Source organism: Paramisgurnus dabryanus, chromosome 8 (genome assembly GCF_030506205.2).
Source record: "Paramisgurnus dabryanus chromosome 8, PD_genome_1.1, whole genome shotgun sequence".
In the NCBI taxonomy this organism is placed as follows: domain Eukaryota; kingdom Metazoa; phylum Chordata; class Actinopteri; order Cypriniformes; family Cobitidae; genus Paramisgurnus; species Paramisgurnus dabryanus.
The window spans coordinates 18,364,168-18,376,603 of NC_133344.1; the positions used below are offsets into that span (position 1 = coordinate 18,364,168).

Here is a 12,436-nt window from a genome sequence, read left to right on the forward strand (position 1 = left end):
TAACAACATTAAATAGCCCACTGATATTTACCCACTTGATGCACTTGCCCACCATGCATCTATTTCTCGGAGGCACCGTATAGCAATAAAAAAAGAACAAGACAGACTTGTACATTTTGTTAATGCTTTGATTTTTTAATTGAATGTTTAATGTTTTCAATACATTTGAAATAAGAAAACAAACTCCATTTATACAATTTTTGCACTTTATTCACTTTTATTTGTACACTGCTATTTTTTTAACACCACTGTATTAAACGCCTGTAACTCCTAAACTTTATTTAATTTTAATGTGAGCAGAGAGTCTGTACTTTAAGCCAAATATTAATTATATAACTGTATTTTGAATATGTATGGGTAAACAGCTAAACATGTGTCAGTGTGCAAATATATATGTACCTAAATGTATGCAATGTTTCCCAGTTTCTCTGTTTTTGATTGATATTATTAACTTTTTACCTTATAGCCGGTGTTTACGGTCTTGATTATAACGGTAGTGTCTGGTGCCCGCTGTAACAAATCTAGCACAGCTTTGCGGATCCTCAACACTCTGTGGGTGAAGAAATCCAGAGGATATGTTGTGAAGTGTGGTCCCAGATTAAAGACAATAACAGTGTGAGGTCCTCCAGTCAGATCATCAATCTCATTACTGATGTAGTGCAGATTAGAAACTTCAGTTTTCAGACAGCGCAGAGGAAGACCGTGAGCCCTCCAGTGTAAGTCAATGTTGTTCTCCACATCCACTGCTAGAAGAGGACCTGTCTGATATTCAACATGCAGGTTCATCTGCTTCAAGGCTTCAGTGAGAAACACGAACAACGATGATCCCAATGTGAATTTTTCATTTGGTATGGACATATAAACCATTAACTGATTAAGCTTAAATTGTACTGAACCAGTAAACATTCAATGCTTTTAATTTATATGGAGAAACTATCTATCTCACTTGGTACTGCTTTCAGCAAGAACTCAAACCATTGTCTCATGGTCGAGTCTCCCATCATGTAGATGTGTTTGTCTTTCAGGCACTGTGTTGTTGTTTGGGTAGTAAACTGACGGGTGCTACACACAAAGGAAGTCCAAACATCATTCAGGTAAAACCCAGCTGGAACTGGTGTGTGCAAACCAGGATGACATTTCTGTGTTACATCTGCAGGAAAAAGTGAAACAGTGACTCTAAGTTGAAATTGTAATTTCAAAATGTCAAAATTAATTCAATGGGTTCTGTAAATAAAATGCAAAATTTTTTGTAAAAAATCACAATTGAAACTGATTATGTGAAGCTTTTGCACGAGCCTGAGGTGTTTTTTTTTTTAAATGACGCTTTTATGCCAGGCATTTTACATGTGGGTGTGCACACTCACATTGGTGCCCTTTGTTTAGTCACGAAGTGTTAATCGTCGGCAATAATTGCGAGATAATCATCCCGGTGTAATCCTACAAGTCTTTAGAAGCTAAAAATTAAACTAGTTTTCTAGCTGAGTTTTCACGATTATAAAAACCTGAAAATGCAGTGTAAAGTATGGAGTAAATACAGTCTCAAAACCTCCCACAAATGCACACAATAAATCCAAACACACGCACGGTAATTCACAAATGCACACAATAAATCCAGACGCGCGCACGGTAATTCACAAATACACACAATAAATCCAGACGCGTGCACGGTAACTCAAATGCGCACAGGAGCTCCACATGCGCAAACGAGACTTTACAAATGCTCATGAGAGACCCACATATTGCAATCCACAAATGCACGCGAGAGATCCACACGCTCTGCCAGAGATGTTCACAAGTCTCTGAGCTCGAGTCCGAGTCAAGTCTGAAGTCTTTGACCTCGAGTCCAAGTCAAGTCTGAAGTCTTTGAGCTTGAGTCCAAGTCAAGTCTGAAGTCTCTGGGCTCGAGTCCAAGTCAAGTCTCAAGTCTCGTTGTAACAAATAAAACTCTAATAACAAAAATAAATTATAAACATTTATAAAAAAACAAAGTTGCACATTAAGTAGGGTCAGTGGTGTAGTCTAGATTTTTGTAGTGAGTATACTGTGATTTTTCCCTCTCACCCTTATGACACTCGTCCCAGCGCAACGCACCACTCACACTCACAGATGCATACAGTATGGATCTTCATGTAACAGAGCATTCTGAAAGTGTACTCATAAACACATAAACTGAATGTGTTATCAACATGTCAATTTATTATAAGAAAAAAAAAGAGTTTAACAGCCAATGGGTTTACAGCTGGGGAAACTGGACTGATTTTTAGACTGGTTTAGTGTTAATTAACATCTAACTTGGGGCCAAAACTTACTCAACTGTTAATTAAAATTAAATAAACTGTTTACAATCTTCAATCCGTGGCTAACACACGCATTGAAGAAGAAAAATATCCACTCTTTCAATAGCTATTATCTGACAACTATTGATAACATTACCATGTGTAATTTAATGGTGTAAATGTTTTTAATTAATACACATTTAAGATGACCATGAATTAACTCTAATTTGCATAGTCATTGTTATAAAAAGCTTATTTTTGCATATAATACAAGCATTGTCTAAAAATGAAAATAGGCTTTTACTTTTATTATTACAAGACCATCATGTAGCCTAATATTAGACACCAAAACCAAAGTGAAGAAAATTATCTTTAATTTGCAAGTCCGAACTGAACATCAATGCAGACATGAATTTCCTCACAGAAGTTTAAGATCATATACATCTTGAACGTAGATATATAAATGAACACAGAGAAGGGAAGTTTAACACTGTGAAGCACAAGCAAACATGCTGAAGGCAGCTAAAAACCATCAGGATATAATCACGGGCTTATTTTATTGCACTTGAAACCTTATCTATTAAACTGGACTGATGATTTAAATGTTGTTTACTCACATGTGCGTTGTTAACTCTCGGATTTCATGTTGAAGCACTGCTCCACTCGTTTACTTCTCCATATGGACAATTCCTGTTTGTTTACAGTGTCGCGTGAGCAGCTACACTGCAGGTTCGAGTTCATTTGGCGCTAAGCAGACCTCTTGGTGATGTCAAAGTACCGCGAGAGCGATTCAAAGCAGATTTCTCCATGTGATAACTGAAATCGCTCTCGCAGTACTTTGTTGTCACTCGCCTGTGGGTTCTTGTGGCGCCACAGCAGTCTACTCCCCAGTCACTCTAGATCCGCTATAGTATTAATTTGATTTCATACGCCGATCGGATCGCGCAGTTCGGCAGGTACAGTATGACACAAAGTAGCGCAACTCTGGACCTGACTGGAGCCGGACCGGATACACTGAACCGCATGTGCGTTCAGAAATCTGCTCACTTGAGCCCCTTTTGCGGTTAAATTGTTTACCCATTTAAACAATTGCAAGCCTTAGAAACACGTTAATGATAAACTTACCCTATTTAAATTGCATATTAATCCGCAAATCGCATGCGAGCTGAACCGCGGATCCGTCACAGCACTACCCATAGCTTCAGATGAATGCCACAGCAGCAGCTGCCTGCAGGTACAGTCGACATGTATGTTCGCGGCCGCGCGCGCGGAGCAAATACGTCACGTGTTACGTCGTGGGCAGGTTGTAGGTAACGGAGGGAGCTATGACAGCGAGCTCATCAGACGTTTCCTAAAAATAAACATTGTTCACGAGTCGCGCGGCTCGAGTCCGAGTCGAGTCTGAAGTCTTTGAGGGTCAGGTCTCAAGTCGAGTCTGAAGTCACTGTGTGTGCGACTTAAGTCGCACTCGAGTCCGAGTCTCAAACTCGAGTCCCCATCTCTGCGCTCTGCTGCACAAGTACACACATCAGAATGCACATATATAAACATTGCTGCCTTTGGTCACAACACAATACACAAATACTTTATCTGTACCTGTAACTGTTTCTGCCAAATCTTCTTCGGTTTTATTGGCGGTTGGCAAACCAGCTTAAAGGTGTATTACCGCCACCTTGTGGACTGGAGTGTGAGCAGCAGATGATAACACGTTAACTTAGCCTATTATAATCTATTAATTAACCCAGTAGATTTTAGATAAATAATTATATAATCAAGACTTTTATATGTTGTTTTCCCAGTAAATGTTCTATATTCATATTTCGCAGCCAAACAATTTTTTATATAGATATAGAACAGTGGTATTTGTTCATATTTGTTTAGTGGTACTTTATTACTTTTTCAGAAAAGAATGTTAATTTTGATTGGGATGAAAGTGGTTTTGCTTTAAGAGGAGATGGCCCACTTTTGACCCACTGGAACAATCTGAATCTTTTGGGGTGAATGTTTACTTGAATAGACGACAGTATGTGGTATCTGTTTTAAGTTAAACAACCACATACAAATATGTTAAACAACTTGAAATAAAATAAACCCATGAATTACCAGTGATGAATGTTTTCATACTCTAATCAATAATAAAATGGCACTTAAACCATTTTGTTGTCTTATTAAATTGGTTTGTCAATAATTGTTTAACTTATGTAGGCTACTGTATTAATACTTCGTTTCTCATCAACAATTCTACATTTCTAACTGTTCATTATGCTTCAACTGTTTAATACACCACTGCTAATACACGTCTTGGAGTGGCTCCATCCTAGCCACAGTCACCTATTGCTTGCTCACTAAGAGACTAAGGGGTGTTTTCCCAGACAGGGATTAGCTTAAGCTTTAGGCTTAATTATGAAATATTTAACAAACATGCCTTACTTAAAACATTACTTGTGTGCTTATTGAGACACTGATGTATTTTAAGAGATGTCAGTGCAAGTTGTTTTCAGTTTGGACACCTTTTACATTTATTTCAGGCTAAGGCTAGTCCATGTTAAATCATATTAATAAAAAAGTTCAGACTGAACAAAACGTTTAATACATTTAATATAACAAAATGGTCTAATAAAGGTGCAAACTTATTTGCGAACATTGCATTTTCTCTTTCTTCATGTGACTTTTGTAATTTTACATATATACATGATTAGCGCCCTCTTGAGGAAGACACTGTATTGCACATTGGGTCATCACTAGGGCACAGAACTGCTTCGTTTGGCTGCAAAATTCGACAACAGAACATTTATTGGGAAAATAACATATAAATAATAATAATTTTTTTTCTTAAAAAACTACTGGGTTAATTAATAGATTATAATAGGCTAAGTTAACGTGTTATCATCTGCTGCTCACACTCCAGTCCACTAGGTGGCGGTAATACACCTTTAAGCTGGTTAGCCAACCGCCAATAAAACTGAAGAAGATTTGGCAGAAACAGTTACAGGTACAGATAAAGTATTTGTGTATTGTGTTGTGACCAAAGGCAGCAATGTTTATATATGTGCATTCTGATGTGTGTACTTGTGCAGCAGAGCGTGTGGATATCTCGCGTGCATTTGTGGATCACAACTTGTAGATCACAGCGTGTGAATCTTTCGAGTGCATTTGTGGATCACAGCATGTGGATTTCTTATGTGCATTTGTGGATTACATCTTGTGGATCACAGCGTGTGAATCTTTCGCGTGCATTTGTGGATCACAGCGTGTGGATTTCTCGCGTGCATTTGTGGATTGCAATATGTGGGTCTCTCACGAGCATTTGTAAAGTCTCGTCGTGGAGCTCCTGTGCGCATTTGAGTTACCATGTACGCGTCTGGATTTATTGTGTGCATTTGTGAATTACCGTGCGTGTGTTTGGATTTATTGTGTGCATTTGTGAATTACCGTGCGTGTGTTTGGATTTATTGTGTGCATTTGTGGGAGGTTTTGAGACTGTATTCACTCCATAGGAAAGCAATAAAAAAATCAATAAAAAAAAAAAAATTACAGTCTCCTTTGACTGTGATCCATCATAGCACACAGATTTATGTTAAACATGGAAAAAGTCAGATTTTCATGATATGTCCGCTTTAAATCACATACAAAAAGCAACCATAGAGCAACCTTTTTCATTGACGCGAGGAATTTAGTATCCTAGACGTAGTGTTATGCACAACCATGCCTTAGTTAGCCAAGCAATTATAAATCTTCGAGTTTACACCGTAGACTGGATAGATTTAAACGAATATGCTGAATTACCTGCGGAGAAGATTGAGCCTCATGAGCTGTTTACATCTTGGAAAACTACTCCAATATTGACTTTGGTCTTGTTGTTTTTTCTGTCGCGGTTGTCTTTTTAAATCTCTTTTTCGCCTCCTTGGCAACTCGTTTTAATGTCCTCGAGAATAGGTCTTTAACACGCTTTCAAGTCTGCTTCAAATCAAAGCATTAGATCACGAGTTCCTCACAGCATGCGGCTGTTTCTCAATCCAAAGGCTTTCAGCCTACGCAGGTCGCATATGCAGGCTGCATACATCATAAAGCCTGGTTTATTTAAGTTAACTGAGCATTACATTCGCAAGTCATAAGCATATTACATCAATTTACGATTAACTAAAAATAATTGTCAGCTCTATAATTGTTAATATTCTGAAATAAGACTGTCTTGATGACGTATGCCGCCTACAAATGCAACCTCAGGAGGCTTCAGCTTCAGATTGAGAAGCGGCCAGCGTGATTGTAGTCTGAAGTAGGGCTGTGACGATAACCGCGTCACCGCATCACCGCAGTAATGAGATGCCAACCGCGGTGCTGAGTTCATCATCGTCATCACCGCACTTTTTTATATTTTCTTTGTTTTGCTGATGAAAGTTACAGAAGTCATATGGTGTATGATATGAACTACACAAAAGTCATTGTTAATCATAATTTACTGTCTTCCATCCTGTGTTCAATGGTTCTAGAGAAAAAACGGCTTTCCGCACAAGGGGGAGGGACGGTGCATTAAACATATATAGGGGTTTATTATGTGCGCATGTCTTATCATTGTTATTTAATTACTTAGTTTCAGTACTTAAATACACACAATAACCTACTGTCACGGGCGCAATCTTCTTAAACATGAAGCCATTAATTTAAGCGCGTCATGCCCAAGTGCTCTGATATTTATTGCATGACATGGAACTGTACCAACTCACTCACTGCGCGAATAACAAAATCTCAAGTGCAAGGAAATCTCACAGCCACGCGCATTACATTATTCAGGTGCAAGAAGGTCACCGGGCAGCACGAAATGCGCGTTGGTACTGATAATAATAGCATAATTATTTAAAACTATAATGGTCAAACATGCCAACTATGAAGGCTAGCGCGGTCGGCTGTAGACCTATATGTCTGACTATCGTAGTGAGGAAATGCCACTCTCTAAAATCACATCGATGATTAACTATCATGTGGCGTTTGTCGGACTTGGGAGCACCAAACATACCTTTAGTAGAGCATAAAACTTCAGCCCAGCAACGACAGTTGGAAATCTCCAGGACTTTTGCGAGAGGAGCAAAGTACCATAGTGACATCAGTCTGGCAGGTGAGGGCTTACTGACCGCGTGACCCGTTAAAGCTGTAAACTAATTTCTCCAGCTCGGGATCAAAAAAGTTTTATTATCTTCTTGATTATGTAAATGGACAGCAGTAATTTAAAGCATTGATTGGAGTATCCATAAGTTTTGCGCAGTTATTTACGGGATGATGCAATACGTTATTTCGTTTCGTATCTGCTTTGAAAAATTATAATTAAACATATTAACTATAGTAACATGAAATAGTATTTATTTTCGTTTCTTTTGAGTTTAATATGAATTATGGAACAGTTTTTGTCATTGTTTGTTACCCATTTTATTGTGCAATAAATTATTTAACGTTCAACCCGTTGCGTTTGGAGGAGTGCGTTATATCCACGGAGTGTTACCCGAAAAACACTCTAAAAATGTCTAAAGAAATTGGATTTGCTTACAAGAAACAATGTTAAGCTCGGCATGTTCTTTCTAGTTTTTTTCAGGTTGCTATTGTATGAAATGTATTGTACAAAATGGGTTATAAACGATGACAAAAAAATTATATAATTATTATATATATTATATATAAAAATATATATATGTATTGCTATATATATATATATATATATATTATACCTATGGAAATAAATATTATTTTATGTTGTTATTGCTAATATAATTTGTTGTTTTAATAATAAATAAGAAGACGTTTCCGATGCTTTGCGGGGGTGGGGGGTTGTGCTTTTGGGCTTTGGGGGTTACTGTTGTGCGGTTAACCGCATAACCGCATAATTTTTTTTATGCTTCACCGCGGTGAGAAAATATCCTAACCGTCACAGCCCTAGTCTGAAGCACGAAAGGCGGAGCTTGATGGAGTCACAACATGGATTCATCCATTCGAGCGACTCACCCGTATGTATTCTAAATAGCAGATTCTACACTTACGAGAATATTTTGATTAGTGGGTGAAAGTAATTACACATGAAAGAGCACATATTTTGAAAGAACACATTGGTTTTTGCTAAGAATTAACTCAAAAAAACTACACAGTGTAGCTTTAAGCCTTCATCCTGCATAATTTTTTTACCCATTTTCAGTTATCTACGAGTGATGCACGGGGATGCACAATATGCCGATGGCAGGCTCCACCCACTATTGGCTTCAAAAAAGCTCCATTCTGGGACTACATGAATAATTTGTGTTGTATTGAAGCAATATTGCTAAAACTGGTTGGGGATTTCCAGTTCCCAGCATGCTTTGCATGAGACTGAATGATGAGAGTAAATATCACAATAAAGGGTTATTATTTTATGCATTTTTAATTAAGATAAGAAAAGATGGGAACTTATAAAGGTTAAGTATGTTGTTATATTAGTATTTGAAAGGTTTTCTGTTTTGTTGTTGAGATCTTAAATATTTACCATTGTGCAGACATGTACAGCATTTGCTTATGTATCAGCATTTGCTGACATATATCAGTTATTTAGTGTTGTTTTGATATATGTATTCAATTACGTTCAATTAAATACATCTAAATTTAGATAATTTAATTGCCTGCAACCACTTACCTTAAAAAAAGTATCACATCAGGTATAAAAGGTTAACATACCAATTCCCACTGATCCACTGGAAGGAAGAATCTTGATTGGTGTTGTTTGTCCATTGATGTCTTTGTTAGTTTGACTCCTGTCAAAAATAACATTATACTGATTTGTTTTTCTATCGGTGTTCAAACTATAAACTAGTTAATGACTGAAAAATGCTATATAGGATGCACTTTTAATGCAAAAATGGATATAAAGTTCATTTATTCTCACATAAACATTGTTTCTTTGGCAGTCACATGTTTGCTATACCCGCCCATAGAGTGATACACGCGAGCGCTGCATGGCAAGGATTTTGGTCTCTGACAGCGCCATTCTTCTCCAGTGCGAGAATCTTTGTAATCACAGCAACAATCTCCAGTCCCCATCCTCTCCAGTCCATTCTTTTCCCACTTCACATTACACTTCACTGTTTCTTTCAACCTTGTCCCATTTGGTCCTGGTCCTTCAAAATATCCATTAAAGAAAACTCTGTCAGAGTCAGTTTCTCTGTGATGCTTGAGGACCTGCACAGCTTCACTGGAGTGAATCAGACGCACAGCCACCTGTGCCTCTCCAACCCACGGCAGAAGAAAACGCACAGAGTAGGAGCCGTTGAGCAAATCCACCACCTCCCCAAACACACTGGCCTGTGACAGAAGAACATTCCTTATTCTCATGTCCAGAAAGATTAGATAAAGATAAGAACTCAGTAAACATCACTGATACAGCAGACATGTAAGAGATACCTTTTGGGGCTGTGAGAAAAGCTTTGCTTGAAAGAAATCCCCTCCATAACATTTAGATTTATTGTTAAAGTCTCTGGCATGGATAGTAACAAAAAGCTCCTCCCCTATTTGGTAGCTGTCTTTCAGATTCTGAATGATGAAAGTGGAGTGATCTGGACTTGTACTCATAGACACATTTGTGATTGTTGTGTCTGGCCCAGCCCAGTTAAGAGTCTGCTGTAATCTGGAGTAACTTTGTGAACTGATTCCAAATTCAGAGTAATATGAACTTGAATTTGACTCTTCTGAATTGATATCTATCTGGACATCTGCAGGAGATGTGGAGGACTTTCTGGATTTGTAAAGTTTTGCAAAGGGCTGAAATAAAAAGCTGGTTAAAGGTTTCTCTTCTTTACTTCCCACGTAAGTCCATAAAACCTGCAAGGTTAAATACCAAAAGTTAGAATGTTTAACATACGGTTCTTGTCATGAAAGCTCTCAAGGCTTTAATTCATCACACGTTTAAGAACATAATTAACAGTGCAAAATAAAAAATAAAAAAACAAATCACACCTTGCATTTTTATTTAAAAACAAATAAGTAATGAACTGATTAAAACACTGATTGAGATGTAAAGGCTGTAGAGCCTTGCTTAGTTCCAAAGCTATGTACAAAAACAAATGACTGAATATACACCTACATGAATGTCATAAGTCGGACATTTAACTCATTGGTAGACTCACCAGAAATCCTGTAATTCCAAGGAACAGTCCAGTAAACAAAATCTTTAAACATGGTCTCTCTTTGTGAACTGTAAAATATAAAATTGTCATTGACATAATTTCCATTTATTAGATTTGTTATTAAAAAAAAAACGTTAAAATAAAGAAACCATTCAATGATAATAAATTTGACATATGCCATAGAATTTTGATTATAAGGTCCTGACATGTTTTTGTTTACAAACTAAGTTTACAATGTCTAATACTGATGAAGCGGGGTATTAACCTTGTCATGGCACATATCATTACAATGGTAAAATGGTTCAGATGTAATTTCTAAGTGCTGTTTCAAGACATAAAAATGTATGTATGTTCTAGCAAAATTTTTGCTTGCTAGCTTTCTCTGGTTGCATTACTTTGTGTTTATAAAACACATTTGTTAAAGTAACGTAAAGTTAATGCAGTTCTGTAGTGGTTGGTACATAATTGGAAAGATCAGCATTTAATTAATTTACTCATCAAGTTTCCTTTCTGTGAATAATGTTTGTGAGATACAGCATTCTCACAACAGATTGTCATTAAAGATTCCTAGAGACTTTGGACAAAAATTAACCACTTTATATTTGGCACGTACAAACATCAAGAATCAGAGTATGAATCTCAACAATGGTGACAAATAAATGCTGCAATGCATGCTGGGTATCAACAAATTACAAATCTCATCCAAGACTCCCAGCATGCACTGCAGCATGGATAAATAATTAACTTTTTACAATTATCTTTCTCACCATGGTTGAGATTCATACTCTGATTCTTGATGTTTGTATGTCCCAAATAAGCAGTGGTTAATTTTTGTCCAACATTTCTAAAACTCATTAATGACAAACTGCTGTGAGCGTGCTGTGTCTTATATACAGTACATTACTGACAGTAAAGAAACTTTTATGAGATTAAAACAACTAATTAGATGATGATCTTTACTATTATGTATCAACTATAACAGAATTGCACTATTAACTTCACATTTCCATGACAAATGTGTTTTATAAACACAAAGTAATGCAAGCAGAGAAAGCCAGCAAGCAAAAAGTCAAGGGTCAAGAGTCCTGGCCCTCCCTATATCGGCTTGGCCCACCCTGGCCCCACATCACATAACAGCCAATCTTTTGGCCAAAAATCTGTAATGTTATACTATATTAACAGACATGAGAATAATTATTAAGAAAAACAGCATTTCAGATCAAATTAACACTTTTAGTTTGTTTTAGTTGATGTAAACAGTTTTTTTAAAAGAACTGCCCCTTTTTATCAAATCTAAAGTTACTTTATCGATACAAGATTTGTTAAGGGGTCAAAAAATATTACACTCTTAGAAAGGATGTGTTAATTTTTTACACATCTTTGTGTGTTAAGCTTTTAACACATTATGTGTAATTTTAACACATTATGTGTCAAGTTGTGTTAAAAGTAACACAAAATGTGTTGTTTCAATAATAACACAGTGATGGGTGAATTCTGGGACAACGCATTTAGTGTGTCGTCCCACAATCAACACTAATGTGTTGTTTTTAACACATTCGTTCTAAGAGTGTACAAATGCAAAAGGAGAGAATGTAAAAATAAACATGTTAACCATTTTTATAAATATATAAAGTTACTAAATAGTTCCAAAATATGTAAAAAAAAATATATATTAAAATTAAAGAAAACACAACAATAACAAACAACCCTCACAATTTTCTAAAATATATGATATTAAAATTATAGACATGTGAGATTAAAGCATTAAAGAATCCGACTGACCCAATCCGACCGGCCCACCTGGAATATCTATAAATATATTTATATTCTATAAATATATGTAATGCTTTAAACTTTCTAAACTTATTCCAAATTTATAGTACAATGAGCTTGTTAGTGACAAAAGATGGTCAGAAAGTTCAAATTTAGAATTATAAGCCCCCTAATTTACTATAAATACCGGCTTCATGATTCATGCATTGCTTATTATATTCTGCAGCACCTTGCTTTTACGTCCCAAATAGA

General features: G+C 36.5%; 1 protein-coding gene across 5 annotated transcripts in view; it reads right to left on the bottom strand.

The window, feature by feature from the left end:
• Positions 1-12,436, bottom strand: part of LOC135770913 (NXPE family member 3-like) — a 37,595-nt gene that overhangs the window by 6,156 nt on the left and 19,003 nt on the right. For 4 of the 5 annotated variants that reach the window (XM_065280837.2, XM_065280836.2, XM_065280835.2 and 1 more), the window contains 6 exons: positions 10,412-10,479; positions 9,690-10,106; positions 9,175-9,590; positions 8,967-9,043; positions 947-1,150; positions 460-797 (listed from right to left, as the gene is read on the bottom strand). In XM_065280837.2, the coding sequence (XP_065136909.1) occupies positions 460-797; positions 947-1,150; positions 8,967-9,043; positions 9,175-9,590; positions 9,690-10,106; positions 10,412-10,479 (1,520 nt within the window). The remainder of the gene's footprint in view (positions 1-459; positions 798-946; positions 1,151-8,966; positions 9,044-9,174; positions 9,591-9,689; positions 10,107-10,411; positions 10,480-12,436) is intronic. The other variant, XM_073815598.1, reaches the window with a different exon arrangement.